Source organism: Ovis canadensis, chromosome 21 (genome assembly GCF_042477335.2).
Source record: "Ovis canadensis isolate MfBH-ARS-UI-01 breed Bighorn chromosome 21, ARS-UI_OviCan_v2, whole genome shotgun sequence".
Lineage (NCBI taxonomy): Eukaryota > Metazoa > Chordata > Mammalia > Artiodactyla > Bovidae > Ovis > Ovis canadensis.
Window position 1 is genome coordinate 35,924,458 of NC_091265.1, and position 22,923 is coordinate 35,947,380.

The 22,923-nt window shown below is 38.1% G+C and overlaps 1 protein-coding gene across 1 annotated transcript in view; it reads right to left on the minus strand.

The window, feature by feature from the left end:
- LUZP2 (leucine zipper protein 2) overlaps positions 1 to 22,923 on the minus strand; it is a 533,028-nt gene that overhangs the window by 49,775 nt on the left and 460,330 nt on the right. The window contains exons 8-9 of the mRNA XM_069564962.1: positions 15,957 to 16,031; positions 3,960 to 4,127 (exon numbers count right to left, since the gene is read on the minus strand). Of these exons, the coding sequence (XP_069421063.1) occupies positions 3,960 to 4,127; positions 15,957 to 16,031 (243 nt within the window). The remainder of the gene's footprint in view (positions 1 to 3,959; positions 4,128 to 15,956; positions 16,032 to 22,923) is intronic.

A 22,923-nucleotide genomic window follows, 5' to 3' on the forward strand; every position in this document is an offset into this window, starting at 1 on the left:
ACTCTTCTCTTTCACTTTCATCAAGAGGCTTTTTAGTTCCTGTTCAGTTTCTGCCATAAGGGTGGTGTCATCTGCATATCTGAGGTTATTGATATTTCTCCCGGAAATCTTGATCCCAGCTTGTGTTTCTTCCAGCCCAGCGCTTCTCATCATGTACTCTGCTGCTGCTGCTGCTAAGTCACTTCAGTCATGTCCGACTCTGTGTGACCCCATAGACAGTAGCCAACCAGGCTCCCCCGTCCCTGGGATTCTCCAAGCAAGAACACTGGAGTGGGTTGCCATTTCCTTCTCCAATGCATGAAAGTGAAAAGTGTAAGTCAAGTCACTCAGTTGTGTCTGACACTTCGCGACCCCATGAACTGCAGCCTACCAGGCTCTTCGTGCATGGGATTTTCCAGGCAAGAGTACTGGAGTGGGGTGATGATGTACTCTGCATATAAGTTAAACTTAGTAAATCTTTAATCCAATTTTCTGTTGGTGTCCAGGACTGAGTTCCCTTCCTGTTGTTTTTCCTGAGGCCAAACTATAGTGGAGGTAATGAAGATAATGGTGATCTCCTTCAAAATGTCCCATGCACGCATCACTGCACTCAGTGCCCCGACCATGCAGCAGGCCACTGCCGACCCACGCCTTCACTGGAGACTCCTGGACACTCACAGGCAAGTCTGGGTCGGTCTCTTGTTGCACTAGTCAAAGCTATGTTTTTTCCAGTAGTCATGTATGGACTTGATAGTTGGACTATAAAAAAGCTGAGCACTAAAGAATTGATGCTTTTGAACTGTGGTGTTGGATGAGACCCTTGAGAGCCCCTTGGACTGCAAGGAAATCCAACCAGTCAATCCTAACTGAAATCACTGGTCCTGAATATTCACTGGAAGGACTGATACTGAAGCTGAAAGTCCAATACTTTGGCCACCTGATGCGAATAACTGACTCATTGGAAAAGACCCTAATGCTGGGAAAGATTGAAGCAGGAGAAGGGGATGACAGAGGATGAGATGGTTGGATGGCATCATTGACTTGATGGACATGAGTTTGAGTAAGCTCCAGGAGTTGGTGATGGACAGGGAAGCCTAACGTGCTGCAGTCCATGGGGTTGCAAATGGTCGGACATGACTGAGTGACTGAACTGAATTGATATCATGTGTATCAAGGAAATTAAGAAAATTTATGATTTGTAATGCTCATGTCACAACAATGACCTGAGATAGGCACTGAGGAAACTGAGGCACAAAGAGGTTAAGTGATATGATGGTCTCACAGCTCCCTCTCGGGCACATGTCACTGAGGCTATAATTGTGTGTTAATCTCTCAGTCGTGTCCGACTCTTTGTGATCATGAACTGTAGCCTGCCAGGTTCCTCTGTCCATGAAATTCTCAAGGCCAAAATACAGGAGTGGGTTGCCATTTCCTTCTCCAGGGGATCTTTGTGACCCAGGGATCGAACCTGGATCTCCAACATTGCAAGCAGATTCTTTACCACTGAACCACCAGGGAAGCCCCGAGACTATAATTAACCAACTCCAAAGACTTAGTAGTTTGAGGTCCTCATTTGAAAGTTAACATTTTGGATAAAAATTGTTCCATGACTGCAAAGTTTACTTCTCCTACATACACCATATATCACATTTTATTATTCAGGATTTTTCAAATATTATCTGTGAGGTGCCTGCACAGAGATTCAAGTCCCAAGAAAAACAAATAGGGCTTCCGCAGTGACTCAGCAGGTAAAGCATCTGCCTGCAGTACAGGGGATAGAGCAGATGTGTGTTCAGTTCCTGTGTCTGGAAGGTCCCCTGGAGGAGGGCATGGCAACCCACTCAGTATTGCTGCCTGGAGAAGCCCATGGACTGAGGAGCTTGGCAAGCTACATTCCAATGGGTCACAAGGAGCTGGACATGATTGAGTGACTAAGAAGCGAAAGGCAAAGGAGAAAAGGAAATATATACACATCTGAAACTGAACAAAACACACACACGTACATAAAATACAGCTGCCACCATATTTGAAAAGATAAATAATATACGCAAAAGAGAAATGCCAGAGAGGCTTTTAATGCTAATTTGTAAAACAGAATGCTCTATGGTATATCAACTTAGATTTACTGAACTTTATCTTAAATAATTAGATATTATTTTTTAAATAAGCATTCTGTAAACTACATGCATCTAAATGCTTCCTGTGTTTTCCTGTTAAACCTAGAGAAATAATAATACATATGTATTATTTATTTCAATGACAGGATACCTATTTATTAATAAGTCAGTTAAAGTAACAATCAGTAATTTCTTCCATATATTCAGGGTCATAAAGAGCCCTGTTTTAATAATGAGACTAATAAATATACTTTAAGTTGGAGACAAGTGTCATATGCCCATAAAATCACAAAGCTGCTTTGCTCCAAGTCACTGGACTTAATACGGTTGAATCTATGCTTCTCCCTTAAACTAACCTGAAGTGGAAGGAGTATGTGGCCTTCTGATAGGTGGCAGAGATTGTGTAAGGTAGCTGTACACTTAACCAATAATCTGCTTCAATACACTTACCAGGAATTTTTTTAAATGTAAAAATATATTATTATGCAACTTTCTTCCCTGAGTTTGGTTAAATTAAACAAACAACAACAACAAAAAAAAAACCCCACTGTTTTCAAAGGAGGATCAGAGAGATGTAAAGGTGAAAAATATTGGCCTAGATTTTTTGAGATCCTTCATTACCTAATAAAAACAAAGAAGATAATATAAAATTGAAAGACTTATTTCAATGATTTTAACAGAAAAAGAAGGTTACACAGATTAATCTGTTTTTGAGAAATCAACCTGTTACAGGAGAAAAACAAAACAGTAGATTTATTTTGTTTGACTTAATTTTGACTCTGCATCCTGAAAACAGCATTCCCCTCATCTACAGATTGGCCACATCCCCAGATGACTGTATTGGTAGGTATTTGTAACAGTGGTCCTCAGGGATTTTTGCCTACCATCCTCTAGCCCACCACGGATTTGCTTTAGAAGTTGGACTCCTCTCTATAGCATTTATTTCAACAGCAAGTGATCCTGAGGCAAGTGATAAAAGAATTGCACCTTCAAGTATACTGCCTGAAACTAAACTCCTTTCTTTAATAACAATTTCAGATTGTCAATATTTATTTAAAAGTAGAGCTTTCAAACTGAAGGTTCTGATGATTGAAACAAAAGCAGAACTGAAATGCCCTCTTTTGTCCTGTATAAAGTAGAGTGATGGCAGGGATATGCTTAAATTCTTGTTGTTTAAGTTGCTAAGTCGCATCCAACTCTTTTGAAACCCCATGGACTGTAGGCCACCAGGCTCCTCTGTCCATGGGATTTTCCAGGCAAGCATACTGGAGTGGGTTTCTATTTTCTATTTCCTTCTCCAGGGGATCGTCCTAACCCAGGGATGGAACCCATGTCTCCTGCATTGACAGGTGGATTCTTTACCGCCGAGCCACAGGGAAGCCCTCCTAATCCCCTAGGGAGCTCTTAAAAACTAATGATGACTGGAGCCAAACCAGGAAAAATTTGTCTGAGGTGAGCCCCAAGTATTAAGACTTTTTTTTTTAATAACAATCCCAAGTGATTCTAATGTACAGTTACAGTGTTGAGAACTACAGGCTTAATTTCTGAAAAATGTATCCACTTTTGTAAGGATGGTGGTTATACCCTAGAAGAAAGTATTTTCCATAATAAACCCCTGGTGAAAACTGGAATATAATTCAAGATATTTTCTTATAATATTGTAAAATAGTGATGATAATAATTCTGCCTAAGAAACACCTTGTTCTCTTATAAAGAAAATTTGTTTCCCAACATTCTCCAAGTGACTATGAAAACTTTACAAACTGGGTTACTATCTCCCGTTTACATCCTGATTTTTCAATGAATTTGCTATCTTACTTGGATTCACTTTGATGATAATACAGATCGAAGTCAAGAAAGTACCTTGGCTGTTGTGCTTACATATGCAGTCCTCGTGTCACTTAGCATGGTTGGGACTGATATCTGAGTTCGATATGACCTGAAGGGATTCAAATGGGGAGGATGCTGATCACGGAAAACAGTTGAGAGGCAGAGTTGTACAGTCTCCTTCATTGCTTTCAGCTGTGACTCCTATGAAAACAAGAGAGATCACAGTTTTTACATGTGGTTCTGGTCATCATTCAGCTGACTAGATTCTCCCTTTCCTCCTAGCCTATACTCATCCCCCAAACACATGTTAGTTTTAATACATAATTGCCCAGCATAAATTCCATGATAACATACCATGTAATGCACACTCAGTCTGTTTTTTAGGAACTAATGTGTTTCATGATATATTTTGATCACTAGAATTCAGAGACATAGCTTACTTTTTTTCCCCTTGAATCGACATGATTTCAATTATGATACCTTGATGGCAAGGAAATATACTTTAGAGTCACTCTAAATTGGATCCTTTTAGCATCTGCCATCTTTCTTTTATCATAAACCTTTCAAATCACTCCTCTTGTGATGTTTCTCCTTTTGTTTCTCAAATCAGCCTGTATCTCTACTCAATTAATGCTAAAACTCTTATTTCCTTGGGTCCTGTTAAGTAGTAGGAGTTATTCAGATATGATTGTAAGTGATAATCAAACATCTGTGAAACTGGCATTATTATTTCTGTTTTACTATGAATGTAACAAAATTTCAGGTTCTAGACTGTTTTCTTCTCTTTAAATTTTTATTTTACATTGGAATATATTTTGGTTTACAATGCTGTGTTACTTTTAGCTGTACAACAAAGTGATTCAGTTATACATATACCCCTTCATTTTCAAATTCTTTTCCCATATAGGTTATTACAGTATATTGAGTAGAATTCTCAGTGCTATATAGTAGGGCCTTATTAGTTATCTCATTCATATAACAGCAGTGTGTATATGCTCATTTCAAAGTGCTAATTTACTCCACCCTTCCCCTTAGGTAACCATAATTTTCTAAGCTTGTGAAGTCTATTTCTATTTTTAAAAATAAGTTTATTTGTAACATTTTTATATTCCACAAGTTGTATCATATGATATTTGTATTCCCCTGTCTGGTTTCCTTCACTTAGCATGATAATCGCGAGGTCCATCCATGTTGCTGCCAATGGCAGTATTTCACTTTTTTTAGGCTTAGTAGTATTTTGCTGTATATATGTACCACGTCTTCTTTATCCACTCCTTTATCGATGGGCATTTAGGGTGCTTCCATGTCTTGGCTATTGTTAAGTAGTGCTGTAGTGAACACTAGGGTGCATGCATCTTTTTGAGTTATGGTTTTCTCAGGATATATGCCGAGGAGTGGGACTGCTGGATCATATGGTAGTTCTGTGTTTAGTTTTTAAGGAAACTCCATACTGTTCTCCACAGTGTTTGTACCAATTTACATTCCCACTAACAGTGTAGGAGGGTTCCTTTCTCTCCACACTCTTTCCAGCATTTATTGCAGAACTACTTTTTCTTTAGGTTTACATTCCAAGGTAGACTGAACTATATAGAGACAACCATCTCCAACTGCCACCCAACCTCCAGATCCCACTGCTAAAAATATTTTAAATTGCTTATAAGTTTTTAAAATGATGTAAAGTTGAGTCCCAGTGACAGAGACATCCCCAGGTACCAAAATAAAGAGAGACACACAACCTTGAGGAAATCTCATGGTAACACAGGGGTAACTGGGGGCAAGCATACAGACCCTAGTAAGACAATAACATATAAATATCCACTTCAAGATATGAAATGTGGCCTCTGGGGCAAGAGAGAAGAAGAAAAGAGAATAGTTGCTGGAGTCATATCCAGCAAACGGGCACAATTGGCGTTAACCCTTTTTGTGTAGTTCCATGTTTGGATCAGTGGATCCAGTGGATCAATGGATCAATGAAGCAGAAAAGTCTGTTGTCTTCTCCTGTCACAGTAGTATACTCCCAACAAAACTACTGTCTTTTGTATATAATGTCAGGAATATATCTACAGATAGCATCCCGTCCTACTTATTGTCTCCTATACAGCCCCTGGGGTCAATTTCTTGAGAGTGACTATGGCTTTGATTTTTCCCAATGTTCTCTGTTTCCTACTAATATGTGGTATAAGATTTATCTTTAAGATGAGAGTGTATATTGCTAGAATAGCAATTTAAGAAATCTTTCTTTTTGGTCATATCACGAGATTAAAAAAAAAAGACAACAGTAAGAGCTGCAACTGGAAATATATAAGAAACAGGACATAGATGAATTTCCCTCACATTAACCTTGCCCTGTCATATTTCATAAAAATCTGATAAGAGCAAAATAAAAGTCTGTTAAGAAATAGGATGGAGGGGCTTTGTTAACTGGACAGGGGGGAGTAAAGTTGAATAAAAAACTTATACTCAAAATGGTCCCTTTTATTTGCTTGCCTGAGTAGCTAGAGACCTGCTATGGCTGATTATGTTTGTTTTCTTTATATAATTTACCACTAATTTTAATTTATATATATATATATATATATATATATATATATATATATGTTGTCTTTTTGTTCAGAACTGTAGAGCTAGCACCTAACACAATACCTGACACATGAGAAAGGACACATAATTTTTTTTAAAATAAATACTTAGTTGAAAATGTTATTTCTCTTTTGTCAGGAAAAGAAGCTATCTCAATAAAAAGAAATGAAGTAATGATTCAGATCACCCTTCCTATTGAGTCTTTGCTATAATCTTGGATGGCCCTAACCTTCTATTACTGCAGAATAAGTGTGGGTGCTGTTCTCTGGAGTGAGATGTTCCAGGTTCCACTGAACAGTTTGGTAATGTTTTCTGTTTCTCGTAATCCAGTTAGATAATGGAAATAGAGCTAATGTGACGACGTCAAGCAGGTCTTGGCCAGGACTCAAAGTTAACATAGCTTTGAAATGCAGATTTTTCAATGCTCATTCATGCAGGAAGTTATTTGATAGTTATTTGATTCACTGCATTCATATCATGGCTCCTCTCAACACAGTTTATATTTATAAAAGTTAGATCTACGACAGGCACAAAATATATATGTATGCTGCTGCTGCTGCTAAGTCACTTCAGTCGTGTCTGATTCTGTGCAACCCCATAGACAGCAGCCTATGTTGACATAATAGACAACTTCCTGAGCAACAGCTAAACGCAGATGCCAAAAGTAAACAATGAATGGCATCAACCTAATACTTCATTTTAAGTAAATATTCTTTAGGCAAGACAAAATTCCCAGTGGAGCGATCGATATATTTGAACGTGGGTGAAATCATCTCATCTGCTCATCCAGCCCTCCTGACATTTTCGGGGTCACTTCGGAGAGCAGAATCAACAATACATAAATGTAACCTCCAACTCCTCACCTTTCTTAGCCATTGTAGTAAGCTATCCTTCCTCTTATGTTTCAACCTATTCTGAATCTCATGGTTTTTTACTTCCTGTCTTTTTTTGGATCACAAGCTTGTGAATTGGCCTCCTATATTAGATTCTGGATTCACTCCTTCATTACACTGTAGATTTTTCCTGCCAGAGACCACAGATTTCTGTGAACAATGCTTCCCTAATTTGTTCATCTTTCTATTAAAAAAAAAAAAAAAAAAAGCTCACATCTTTCCAGTTAGTCCCTCTAACTAAATAAAGCCTGTAATTGACACCACTCAGGTTTGGCTTGACCCATCCATGAGCAAGGCCAAGACAATGATTCTACACAATGTCATTACATTTTCATTTATATTGCTAGCTTTAGTCTGTTTTAAAATTGCAAGTAAGGCCACTGTTCACTTTGAAGTTCACTGGAACAGGATGTCACCTAATGAAATATGATGTGACTCATACAAACTATACTTTGCCCTAGATCTTACAACATATCCCCTCTGAGATTCAGCTTTATTTTTGCCCCTGATCTTCTTCCCACACCAAACCACATTTCCCATTTCCTCTGCCACATGATAATAAAATGCAAAATCTTTAAGGATATCCTGCTTGTCACAATGTCCTTTGTTTATAGTCCATCAAACGTTTCAAGTTCATTCTCATCTAGGAATCTTTACACTTGCTGTTATCTTAGCCGGCAGAACTCTCTTTCCAAATAGCTACATAGGAAACTTCTACTTAAAATGTATGCTTCAGCTCACATATTATCTTCTATGAAACATAATCACTGATTACTCTATCAAAGCACACTTCTATCTCAAGTCTTTATCATATAGTTCTTAAATTAAAGGTCTTTTGCAGCCCTTGTCATCAGTGCAAATTATCTTATTGTTAATATGTTTATTGTTTTATCTATTTCTATTTGTGTTGGCAAACAGTGTTTGCTGTGACCAGTGTGTTCTCTTGACAGAACTGTTAGTCTTAGCCTTGCTTGATTTTGTACCCCAAGGCCAAACTTGGCCTGTTACTCCAGGTATCTCTTGACTTCCTACATTTGAATTCCAATCCCCTATGATGAAAAGGACATTTTTGGGAGGTGTTAGCTCTAGAAGGTCTCATAGGTTTTCATAGAACTAGTTACTTCAGCTTCTTCAGCATCAGTGGTTGGGGTATAGATGGATTACTGTGGTGTTGGATGGTTTACCTTGGAGATGAACTGATTTGGTCGTTTTAGAGATTGCACCCAGGTACTGCATTTTGGACTCTTCTGTTTACTATGAGGACTACTACACTTTTTCTAAGGAACTCTTTCCCACAGTAGTAGATAACATGGTCATCTGAATTAAATTTGCTCATTCCCTTCCATTTTAGTTCACTGATTCCTAAAATGTCGATGTTCAATCTTCCCATTTCCTGCTTTATTTCATGCAGTTTATCTTGATTCATGGACCTAACATTCCATGTTCCTACACAATATTGTTCTTTACAGCATCAGACTTAGTTACCACTAGACACATCCACAACTGAACATCATTTCTGCTTTGGCCCAGCCTCTTCATTCTTTCTAGAGTTATCAGTAATTGCCCTCTGTTTTTCCCCAGTATGAAGAGTATATCATGCAAACTGCTGGGCTAGATGATTCACAAGCTGGAATCAAGATTGCCATGAGAAATATCAACAACCTCAGATATGAAGATGATACCACTCTCATGGCAAAAAACAAAGAGGAACAAAAAAGCTTCTTGATGACGGTGAATGAGGAGAGTGAAAAAGCTGGTTTAAAACTCAGCATTCAAAAAACTAAGATCATGGCATCCAGTCCTATCACTTCCTGGCAAACAGAGTGGGAAAAAGTGGAAACAATGACAGATTTTATTTTCTTGAGCTCAGAAATCACTGTGGATGGTAACTGCAGCTACAAAATTAAAAGACATTTGCTCCTTGGAAGAAAAGCTATGACCAACCTAGACAGCATATTAAAAAGCAGAGACATCACTTTGCTGACAAAGGTTCATATAGTCAAAACTATGGTTTTTCCAGTAATCATGTAAAGATCTGAGAGTTGGACCGTAAATAAAGCTGAGTGCAGAGGAATTGATACTTTTGAACTGTGGTGCTAGAGAAGACTCCTGAGAGTCCCTTGGACAGCAAGGAAATCAAACCAGTCCATCATAAAGGAAATCAACCCTGAAAATTCACTGGAAGGGCTGATGCTGGAGCTGAAGCTCCAATCCTTTGGCTACCAGATGCAAGAGCTGACTCACTGGCAAAGACCCTGATGCTGGGAAAGATTGAGGGCAGAAGGAGAATGGGGCAACAGAGGATGAGATGGTTGGATGGCATCACTGACTGAGTGGACATGAGTTTGAACAAACTCTGGAAGATGATGAAGGACAGGGAAGCCTGGCATGCTACAGTTCATGGAGTTGCAAAGAGTTGGACAAGACTGTGAGATTGAACAACAACAACTTCCCCAGTAGCATACTGGACACCTTTGACCTGGGGGCTCATCTTCCAGTGTTGTATCTTTTTGCCTTTTCGTACTGCTCATGGAGATCCATAACACTGTAAAGGAGGCTGTAATACAAGAAGGCAAAGTGGTTGTCTGAGGAGGCTATACAAATAGCTGAGGAAAGAAGAAAAATGAAAGGCAAGGGAGAAAGGGAAAGATATATTCAACTGAATGCAGAGTTCCAGAGAATAGCAAGGAGAGATAAGAAGGACTTCTTAAGTGAACAATGCAAAAAACAAAACAAAACAGAGGAAAACAATAGAATGGGAAAGACTAGAGGTCCCTTCAAGAAAACTGGATATATCAAGGGAACATTTCATGCAAGGATGGGCGTGAAGGACAGAAACAGCAAGGACCTAACAGGACCAGAAGAGATTAAGAAGAGGTGGCAAGAATACAAAGAAGAACTGAACAAAAAAGGTATTCATGATTGAGATACCCATGATGGTGTGATCACTCACCTAGAGCCAGACATCCTGAAATGCGAAGTCAAGTGGACCTTAGGAAGCATTACTACAAACAAAGTTAGTTGAGATGATGGAATACCAGCTGAACTATTTAAAAGCCTAAAAAGATGTTGCTATTAATGTGCTTTACTCAATACATCAGCAAATTTGGAAAACTCCACAGTGGCCTTGGGAGTTTTCATTCTAATCCCAAAGAAGGGCAATGCCAAAGAATGTTTAAAATACCATACAACTGCTCTCATTTCATATTCTAGCAAGGTAATGCTCAAAATCTGTCAAGCTAGGCTTCAGAAGTATGTGAACTAAAAATTTCCATATGTACAAGCTGGGTTTCAAAGAGGCCGAGGAACCAGAGATCAAATTGCCAACACTGGTTGGATCATGGAGAAAGCAAGGGAATTCTACAAAAACATCTCCTTCTGCTTCATTGATTACACTAAAGCCTTTGATTTTGTGGATCACAGCAAACTGTGGAAAATTCTTAAAAGAGATGGGAATACCAAACCATCTTACCTGCCTCCTGAGAAACCTGTATGCAGGTCAAGAAGTAACAGTTAGAACTGGACATGGAACAATGGACTGGTTCAAAACTGAGATAGGAGTAGGACAAGACTGTATATTGTCACCCTGCTTATTTAACGTATATGCAGAGTACATCATGCAAAATCCTGGGCTGGATGACTCACAATCTGGAATCAAGATTGCCAAGATAAATAGCAACAACCTCAGATATGCAGATAATACCCCTCTAATGGCAGAAAGTGAAAAGGAACTAAAGAGCCTCTTGATGAGGGTGAAAGAGGAGAGTGAAAAAGCTGGCTTACAACTCAACATTCAATAAACTAAGATCATGGCATCCCGGTCCCATCACTTTATGACAAATAGAAAGGGAAACAGTGGAAGCAATGACATTTTATTTTCTTGGGTTTAAAATTTACTGTGGATGGTAACAGCAGCTATGAAACTTAAAGACCCTTGCTCTTGGAAGGAAAGCTATGATAAACCTACAGATGATAGTAAAAAGCAGAGACATCACTTTGCCGACAAAGGTCCGTATAGTCAAAGCTCTGGTTTTTCCAGTAGTCACATACAGATGAGAGAGTTAGACCATAAAGGAGGCTGAATGCCAAAGAATTGACGCTTTTGAACTGTGGTGCAGAAGACTCTTGAGAGTCTCTTAGACTGTGAGGAAACCAAACCAGTCAATCCTAAAGGAAATAAATCCTGCATATTCACTGGAAGGACTGATGCTGCAGCTCCAATACTTTGGCCATCTGATTTGAAGGGCCAACTCATTGGAAGAGACTGATGCTAGGAAAGATCAAAGTCCAAAGGAGAAGAGGGAGTCAGAGGATGAGATGGATAGACACCAATACCAACTCAATGAACATGAATTCGAGGAAATTACGGGAGATAGGGAAGCCTGGAGTGCTACAGTCTATGGGGTCACAAAGAGTTGGACATGACTGAGTGACTGCACAACACTGCAATGTAATTTCTTTGAGGGCTGATGTATTTTAATTTTTATTATATATTGGAGCATAGTTGATTAACAATGTTGTATTAGTTTTGGGTGTACATCAAAGTGATTCAGTTATACATATACATGTATCTATTATCAATTTTTTCCACTCATGTTATTACAGAATATTAATCAGTGTTCTTTGTACTATACAGCTGGGCCAATTTTTTTTTTTTGCACTATCACTGGTTTCTAAATAAACAAATATTTGTTAAAATATAAATAAAGGAAATCTCTAGAGAATAAGTTTTATATAGAAAATAACAAACTATTTTTCATTTCACCCCGTATATTATGTAATATAAATGTATTATTTTGGACACTAAAATACTAGTGCTTATGCTATAGCTTTGTAAAACTTGTAAGAAATTATTATTTATATATATGTTTGTAGGATGGTAGGAGATTTAGAAGCCATTTTTTTTCACATCTGTATATGAGTAGTTTTCTCAAGAAAAATGCATTTTTGTGGGGATGCCTGGATACATATGGCAAAGACAACAGTGTCCTCATTTCATATCTCCTTTATAAAGTTCACAAGGTAATATTCATGTCTGTCTTCATTTATTTACATGATGTGAAATCCTCAGAGAGATCTTTGTGCACCAATGGCAGTTGTCTTTGGAAAAATCATGAAGGACTGGGAATCCAAAGGCTTTCCCCTTCCCCTACCTTTATTTCACCACGAAATTATCTCTGAATCCTAAAAGGTCATTTGACAAACAGTTTTATTTCTCTGTTCTACATGCTTTGGCCCTTGTACGTAGGATGAATAGCACGTACGTTAACTTACGAAGTTAGATCTTCATCTGCCTGTTTAATCAGTAACAATTTATTATGCTCTTGCCATGTGCCAGGTACACTGTGGCAAGAAGAGTTCTTGTTCTTTTACTATTTTGTCCTGGGAGTCTGTGCAGATCATCTACCTGTGTCATCTATAATATGATATAATAATGCATACTTTCCTGGGTCAGATTTTGTGAGGATCAGATGCAAAAGAAACTTCTAATATAAGAATTTGAGAGATAGACTTTTCACACCATAAAGATACTTTTACTTTTCAGTAGCTGAGGCTAACTATCCTTCATCCCAACCCAGGAATCAATGTGTCTCCTGCACTGCAGGTGAATTCCTTACATTCTGAGCCATTGGGGAAGTAAGATATTGCCACAAAATAACTGATTGTTTAGAAAACGAAGATTGATTCTTAGATCTTGAGATTATTATTGCTTTTATTGGGATAGTAATCTGAGACTTCTTTCATGAGAAGTATGAGATGAGAAACATGTTAGAGTGTGAATATACTGTTTTCATAATGTTTATTAGGTATTTAAGGCTATTTGAGGCCCAGATGTAATATTCTTTGGAACTAGACACACGAAGACAATTTTTAAAAGTCTTGTCTTATATAAAAAATGGTGAAGTGACGTGAAGAGCAATTTCATTAAACTGTATTTTCGTATCCATTTTTGAAGTGAGCGAGCATTTCTACCTGTCTATGACGACAGTTTACGAGTCTCATATGTATCTTACATGAGATTTGTTGAAATCAACCTCTGGTAATATGCAGTGCTTTTATAGTTCACTGTAGCAAATGGAGTGGCAAGATCCTGAAGGCTAAAGAGAAAAATTATCACAAAGAAGCAGTCTCTCTAGGTTCTCATTCACTAATAATAGTAGTTACTATGCTTATTGAGTATTTTTCACGTGCCAAGAATTCTCAGGACTTTACTTTTACAGATGTATATAATTTTCCCATCATCATAATACACTGAATTTTATTATCATTCTATTTTATGGTGAAGTATAAAGAGTTTGAGGGATTTGAACATGGTCATATGGTGAAAGGGTTATGATCTGAACACAGACTGACTCTGGAGAACCTTCTTAAATATTACAGCATATAGTCTGTCATCCCAAATCTAGTCTGGCTTAGTGAGAGCTAAGCAAATAGTGGTGGTGGTAGAAATGGGGAGGAGGAAGACATAGAGTCGATAAGACAGGAGAGAAAACTGTTTTATCTTCAAGTTCTGTGACTCAGGACAAATTATAACTTGCGCATGATTATCATGTGACGCCACCAGCTTTTGTAACACATGCACTTAAAATATACGTACTCACTCTTCATGTTTCTCTGACTTCATGGTTCCACATATAATTATTTCCTAATTTTTGGTGCCCAACAAAATTGTGAGGGATGCAGTGTTTTCTGTTTCTCGTAGCACCTGGTACACGGTGGTCACACAAAAGACATTTCAAACCCAGTGAGTCACTCACTGACTAAATGGGTTATTTGAAGTCACATCATGGGAAAGGTTTAATGTTATGAAGAACATTCCAACAGTCATAGTTGTTAAATCTAAGAAGGGGGCCAGCCTGCCTCAGAATCTTGGAAATTCAGTGTCTTCAGAATGTAAAACATACTGCAGAGATTTTGCCAGGGATACCAAAGAAAGGAAATATAAAAAGATGATCTGATTGGACTTTTTGGTTATACATATCTCTGATTTTCTGATTCTACCAATTCCATAAGGAATCAGTTCCCATTTTAAAAATAATATTATGCAGCATGAGTTGGATATGGTCAGAAATTAGCATAATTGGTATAAACATCTTCTTTCCTAAAGTTAAAAAAAAAAAAAAAAAACTCCTAAAGCTGAAATCTTGGTAAGGTGAATTATATTTGAGCTAGTCTATAAAAATGTAGGCAGGCTTCCCTAAAATTATTAACTATTACATTAAGTACTTGGATAAATATAAAATGAGACATGTCTGTTTTCTTTATATTGATCAGATTGCATACTCTCTTTATATGACTAGAAATATTTTTATTATATATAAATGAACCAACAATTCCCCATATGATATAAAGAGAGGGTCTCTTTTTCCACTGTTAGAATGATTGCTAACTCCAATCTAATCAAGAATAGATTTTAGACAGAGGATGCATTGAAAAGTTGTTAAAATGCAGATTATTGCAAAATTGGCCCTGTTGCTTCAGCATAGACTTTATATGCATCTGATTGAGAGCAATGTGGGTTTTTGTATTTCCAAGTCTGAAACACTATGATTTAATTTTCAGTCAGAATTCCCTGTATTAATATTTGCTAGATATATGTTCTAGAAATTAGATAAAACTACATCCATTCAATAAAGGGATGCTGAGTGAACAGAGAAATAATTTCAGAAATCATTTTACCCTTTTCTTCAAGTGAACTAAAGAAAAAATGGAATATTTACTTATAGTTTAATATAGCTGATTTTAAAATGACAGGAGGCCTTAAGAAATTTTTCCAAATACCATAAATATAAACCAGCAGAACCATAATTCTAAATTTTATGACTAATTCCTCCCTCTATATTTTTATTTCCCTTTCTATATACCAATGCCCTATTCTCCATGTATGTCTCATATGAAGAGCATTGATAGGCAAAGGTATCAGACAGGAATTGTGGTTTCTTTCTGAGCATATATAATTGTAACACAATGAGACACTGACAAAAATAAAATGAAGTAGATGAAATAAGATAAAAGAAGGCAAAGAAAACCTTTTGGAATTAATGCTGATGAAAGTACAACTTTGTGAACTTTAAAAATGTGACATTTATGATATGTGAGTTTTATTTCAATAAAGCTGTTATAAAGACAGAATGCCAGCCACTCTTGCATTATTTTTACATAAACAGAGGTGCTAAGAGAGCTACATTCTTTGATGTCTCTTCCTCCTGAAATTTAAGATTTCCAAATTAAAAATCATCAGTGACTACTTCAATTTGCTTTACAACTCAGCCATGCAAATTTAAGACATGGCATCTTTGTTGATGCTTTAAAGTATGTCTATTCATTGTGTTATGGAATAAGTGTACCAGTAAGGTGAAAAATAAAACCAATGCAATCATCACAGAGCCTCAACCCTAAGTATATTTATTGGAGCATCAAAAATAAGAACCATCTATAACCATCTTGCAAGCACAGCATCTGGAACTGCACTGATAAAACAAGAGAAACAACGAGTATACCCTAGCTTCATCTGCTACAACCAAAGTCGTGATGGCTCATGGTGTAATCAACTTACCCGGTCAAGAGCTGCTTTCTCCAGTTCTTTTTTCGCTACAGCTAATTTTTGTTCCAGATCAGTAAGCTGTTGGGCCTGTAAAATGAGAGAGGTAAATATTTTTTAGTAAATTCTATAATCTTCCCTCTCCACTTTTAAATATCTGTCATTCACTGTCAAACAATTTAAAAAAAGAAAACTATTGAAATTCATTTAGAATTTAGGTTAAATATATCCTATTATGTGGTCATTTGTTTAAGCTGCAGAAAATGTTATTCCAGATGAATATGCACTAAATGCTTCACTGGATCAAAACATATGGTTGCAAAGTTCCAGCTCAAGTCTTTGAAAATATTTGTGATATAAAACCATCAGTTGTGTTTCTAGTCATTATGGACTAAATTTTGCCCATCCCTAAAACTCATGTTGAAGCTCTACATCCCTTCCCACAAACCTTCTTAGTGTATTTGGGGGGAGGCGGATAAAGCCTTTAGGGAGGTAACTGAGGTTAAATGAGGTCATAAAGGTGAGGCCCTAATCCCATAGAATCGGTGTCCTTATATGAAGAGGAAGAGATACCAGAGATCTCTGTCCATCTTTACAAAGAGGCAAGAATCAGTGGGAAGTGGCCATCTGCAAGCCAAAGAGAGCTCTCACTAGAAATGGAATCTGCCAGCACCTTAAACGCAGAACCATGAGAAAACAGATTCTGTTACATCACCCATTCTGTGGTAGTTTGTTAAGGTGCCCTGAGAAGACTAATACAATAGTATTTACTTAAAAAAATTTTTTTTTCAGTATTACACCAATACAATTCTATCCTACCATAACTCTGTTTCTTTGCAAATATCACAACTGTATTGTTAAAAGAGACTCAGATTTGGAAGACCTGTCAAGTCCTGCCTCCTCCAACTGCTAATTACTGTAGATGACTAGTTACATATTGACAAAGAGATGTTCTGCGGGCTCACAAAGGGCCTGCTGCTGCTGCTAAGTCACTTCAGTCGTGTCCAACTCTGCGCAACCCCATAGATGGCGGCCCACCAGGCTCCCCTGTCCCTGGGATTCTCCAGGCAAGAACACTGGAGTGGGTTGCCATTTCCTTCTCTGATGCATGAAAGTGAAAAGTGAAAGTGAGGTTGCTCAGTTATGTCCAACTGTTAGCGACCCTATGGACCGCAGGCTCCTCCATCCATGGGATTTTCCAGGCAAGAGTACTGGAATGGGGTGCCACTGCCTTCTCGGAAAAAAGGGCCTACAGAAGGGCCCAAATCCCTCATCCTCAGAGCCTCTTTCTACCTCTCACTTTTGCCCATCTCCTACATTTTAACCAATGAAAACCCTTCAAAACTGGAAGGAACAAGGCTTGCTCTGATGTTCTTGTGAGGCAAGGGGGTTGAGTTCACTTGCCAGAAATCAGAAGAGGGGGCTTATAACTTCTGCAGTGACCAGGACATCCCCACTCTGAATCTCCATCCTGGGCACTATCATGCTGTGGGCCTGGAGCAAGGCTATGTATAGCCAACCAGCAAAGTGCCTATTTGTCTGTTGCTCTTCGTTTCTCTCCCTCACAGTCTGGGAAACAGCACCCTGCACTTCTGTCCTTAATTAACCTTTTTTCTTTTTCCTTAGAGCGAGCCCTAGGCAGGAGGAGAGGGTGAGGATATTTGTCTTGATTATGAAGCTCTATATACATTCTTTAGGTGCATGCTTAGTTTTCATCCCCTAAACTGATCTGTACTACTTTCCACACTTGATTCTCTTGGAAAAGTATTTTCCTGTAGGCACCTGTAGTCCTTAAACAGTAACCTAATCATGTACATAAAATATACATGAGCACTTCAAAACATCCGAGACTTCCCTGGTGACTCAGGCGGTAGAGCGTCTGCCTACAATGTGGGAGACCCGGATTCGATCCCTGGGTCGGGAAGATCTCCTGGAGAAAGAAATGGCAACCCACTTCAGTATTCTTGCCTGGAAAATTCCATGGACGGAGGAGCCTGGTAGGCTACAGTCCATGGGGTCGCAAAGAGTTGGACACGACTGAGTGACTTCAATGTCAATGTCAATGTCTAACATCTAATACTATTTAAAAATAAATCATTCTGAGTAAGAGAGTGAGTGAGAGAGAGGTGATGAAGAGAGTTGTTTCCAATTTGAGGCACCCACAAGTGAGTGGACACTCAGACACTCTGAATACTGGACTCCCCTTTGACCATGTCCTCCTCTTTCTGATCAGCTGACCCCACCATCAAGAGGGCTGTGGGACTATAAGACTCAGTCTTGCAATCCTGGCCTGGGCTTGGGCCACCCTGCTGGCTGTGAATCACGGCTGCCCTGGTTCCAGCCACATTCCTCAACCACAGAGCACTCCAGACTTGCTCTCTGACCGTGCCTGCTACCATCGTCCCTGCCAGAGCTAGCTTCTGTCCCTGGGACTGAGTCCCAAAGGAAGGAAGAAGAGTTTCCCTTCCATCTATTCCCAGTTTCTAGGCCTATGACAGGAGTTAGGGAAGACACAGGAGGGGCAGTGACTGGGCCTTAGTGGGACAGTGGTCATCCCACACCCCCACTGTGGCTGTAGGCTCTAGGAGAGGTCCCTGGAACTTGTGTGTGATGACGGCAAGAGTGTCAGCACAAGCCTCAGTGCCAATCAACCATCTTGGCCACCAGCCACCCAGAAATCCCCTATGTTTTAACTCCTTTTTACTCCCACAAAGCACCTTGTGATGTTTGCTTTCTTAGGGACCCTTTTGGTGGGCAGCTATCCTCCTCATGATGCTATCATTCATTATCTGCAGTCTAGAGGGGGTCTACATAGATATAAGTCCTCCTGCATCCATCTCTCCCCCTCCATGCGTGGGTTTCAGCCCAAATCTGTCATCCACACTCTCACTGAAGGATGAATTCAGGGTGGACAGTGACATGGTGATTCAGGGACCCTATTTCAGAACAGGTGGGATGAATTCCAACAGAAAAACCATATATGCCTTCAAAAGCTTATTGCCATGAGTTCTCAGGATTTCAAGTATTTCTCCTAAGAACTCATTGAACTTGGTAAAATCTGCCCAAGAGATCTTGGGAGACAAAATGTTAGAAAAATATTAAGAAAAGTATTCATAGGATTGCAGGTACTTACTCATATTATCATACTTTGGTCTTAGTTTTGAAAAGATCAGCTACTGGATTAGATCATAGGTAATATTTATAAAACTATAGAAAATAAAAACAGTTCTGTGAGTTTTAAATCATCAGAAGACCTATGAAAGGCAGCAGAGTTTATCAGACAGTGAATTTTATCTGCTGTAAGTCATTTATTTTCTCAATTTAACTCCCATGGGGGGGGGGGGGTGGGAATGGGTAGGGTTACTTAAGGGGAGGTAGTCATGAATCTAGAGTAGCTTTCACTTGCAGCCAGTCCATTGAATAAGTATCTATGAAGTGATTAATCTTTTTTCAGACTAAGAAGGAAACATCATCTATATACAGAGGTTGAAAATACATATGAGGTAGCAAGCATGTAAAGTGAAATCATGAGGCTCTAACTGCTAAGCTAAGAGTGTGTAAGCCACAGCAGAGAACAGCAAGGGGTTTTTCATAGTGGCTTGAGAAGTCACAGTGTTCTCCTCATAAGGCTAACACCAAACGAAACTGTAACAGTTAATTTTTATATATTTTCTCATTTGAGATTTTTTACATGAGAGGCTAGAGTCCATATAATAATTCTTAATTTACTTAAAAATTATGATGCTCCACAACTCGAGTTTGTATAGACCACAAAATACTGGAAACTGGTTTGGCTCTGCCATCCAGCCTCTTACGTCTGGAACTGTTCCTAGCTATTTTTCTCAAGGATCTACCTTAAATTGGGTAAGGTTATTAAGGATGAAATCAGTGCTGTATTTATAGCAAAAATCATATATATTTTTCTCTTCTAAGAAACAGGCATGCATAGTCATACAGAATGAAGGAAACAGAAAGGACATGATGTTAGGGAGTTGCATTTTATCTGAGATGTCAATGAACCATTTTACAAAATTTTGGCAAATGCACACATCTGCAAGGTTCTAATGCATTATTCATACATCATGTGTATAATTCAATATTTCTGGAAACTCACTGGGACAAAAATTTTATTAATCCTCCCCCACTTCCTTCCCTCTAGGTAAGAAGATCCAGTTACCTTCTTTTTAATTTTTTTGTTGAATTTCCCTGAGGTTTGTGGAGTATGAAAGTATTTACAACTCAAAAGGACCTGAAACAACTTTAACACTAAATGAATTAGAATCTTAAACATAAATCAAAAGCACAGAGTTTATGGAAAAGATATGTGTCTTGTGAATGGGATGTGAAGGTAGATTATGGGTAGTGAGAGCAAAAGGAGGCATTAGTCATGGGGCCTATGGAGCTCTATCCATTTGTCCAGATTGTGCTGCAAATTTGCTCCAAGACTTCTGGCAGCCAGGTATTTAAAACAAATTGATAAAATGAAAACTACATGCAATCTCACTGATGAACATAGATGCAAAAGTCTGCAACAAAATTCTAGCAAACAGAATCCAACAACATATTAAAAAAGATCATACATCATGACTATGTGGGCTTTATCCCAGGGATGCAAGGATTCTTCAATATTCACAAGTCAGTCAATGTGATACATCACATTAACAAATTGAAAGATGAAAACCATATGATTATCTCAATAGATGCAGAGAAAGCCTTTGACAAAATTCAACATCCACTTATGATAAAAACTCTCCAGAAAGCAGGCATAGAGGGAACATACCTCAACATAATAAAAGTCATATATGACAAACCCACAGCAAACATTATCCTCAATGGTGAAAAGCTGAAAGCATTTCCCATAAAGTCAAGACAAGGGTGCCCTCTCTCACCCCTACTAGTCAACATAGTTTTGGAAGTTTAAGCCACAACAATCAGAGAAGATAACGAAATAAAAGAAATCCAGATTGGAATAGAATAAGTAAAACTCTCACTGTTTGCAGATGACACGATCCTCTACATAGAAAACCCTAAAGACACCACTAGAACATTATTAGAGCTAATCAATGTATATGGTAAAGTTGCAGGATATAAAATTAACAGAAATCTCTTGCAGACCTATACACTACAATGAGACAACAGAAAGAGAACTTAAGGAAACAATTCCATTCACCATTGCAAGGAAAAGAACAAAATACTTAGGAATACATTTACCTAAAGAAACAAAAGACCTATATATAGAAAACTATAAAACACTGATGAAAGAAATCAAAGATGACACAAATAGATGGAGAAATATACCATGTTCATGGATCAGAAGAATCAATACAGTGAAAATGAGTATACTACCCAAAGCAATCTATAGATTCAATGCAATCCCTATCAAGCTACCAATGGTATTTTTCACAGAACTAGAACAAATAATTTCACAATTTGTATGGAAATACAAAAAAACCTCGAATAGCCAAAGAAATCTTGAGAAAGAAGAATGGAAATGGAGGAATCAACCTGCCTGACTTCAGATTATACTACAAAGCCACAGTCATCAAGACAGTATGGTACTGGCACAAAGACAGAAACATAGATCAATGGAACAAAATAGAAAGCCCAGAGATAAATCCATGTACCTATGGACACCTTATCTTTGACAAAGGAAGCAAGGATATACAATGGAAAAAAGATAATCTCTTTAATAGTTGGTTCTGGGAAAACTGGTCAACCACCTGTAAAAGAATGAAACTAGAACACTTTCTAACACCATACACAAAAATAAACTCAAAATGGATTAAAGATCTAAACCTAAGACCAGAAACTATAAAATTCCTAGAGGAAATCATAGGCAAAACACTCTCTGACATAAATCACAGCAGGAAAAAAAAAATCAGCAGGATCCTCTATGACCCACCTCCCAGAATAATGGAAATAAAAGAAAAAATAAACAAATGGGACCTAATTAAACTTAAAAGCTTTTGCACAATGAAGGAAACTATAAGCAAGTGAAAAGACAGCCTTCAGAATGGGAGAAAATAATAGCAAACAAAGCAACTGACAAAGAATTAATCTCAAAACTATACAAGCAGCTCATGCAGATCAATACCAGAAAAATAACCCAATTTAAAAATGGGGCAAAGAACTAAACAGACAATTCTTCAAAGAAGACAGAGATGGCTAACAAACACATGAAAAGATGCTCAACATCACTCATTATCACAGAAATGCAAATCAAAACCATAATGGGGTACCATCTTATGCCAGTCAGAAGGACTGCAATCCAAAAGTCTACAAACAATACATGCTGAGAGGGTGTGGAGAAAAGGGAACCCTTTTATACTGTTGGTGGGAATGCAAACTAGTATAGCCACTATGGGGAACAGTGTGGAGATTCCTTTAAAAACTGGAAATAGAACTGCCTTATGACCCAGCAATCCCACTGCTGGGCATACACACTGAGGAAACCAGAATTGAAAGAGACACGTGTACCCCAGTGTTCATCACAGCACTGTTTACAATAGCTAGGACCTAGATATCCATCAGCAGATGAATGGATAAGAAAGCTGTAGTACATATACACAAGGGAATATTACTCAGCTATTAAAAAGAACACATTTGAATTAGTTTTAATGAGGTGGATGAAACTGAAGCCTATTATACGCAGTGAAGTAAGTCATAAAGAAAAACACCAATACAGTATATTAACATATGTATATGGAATTTAGAAAGATGGTAAAAATGACCCTAGATGCAAGATAGCAAAAGAGACACAGAAATAAAAGCATACTTTTGGACTCTGTGGGAAAGGCGACGGTGGGATGATTTGAGAAAATAGTATTGAAACATGTATATTACCATGTGTGAAACAGATCAATGCCGGGGTCCAGCCCCAAGGAATTCAAAGTGGGGTCGGCGTTGGCAATATAAAAAAGAGATTAAGAAGAAATAGTATAGTAGGAAAATTTAATAGAGAAAAGATGCTAAATAACTTGGT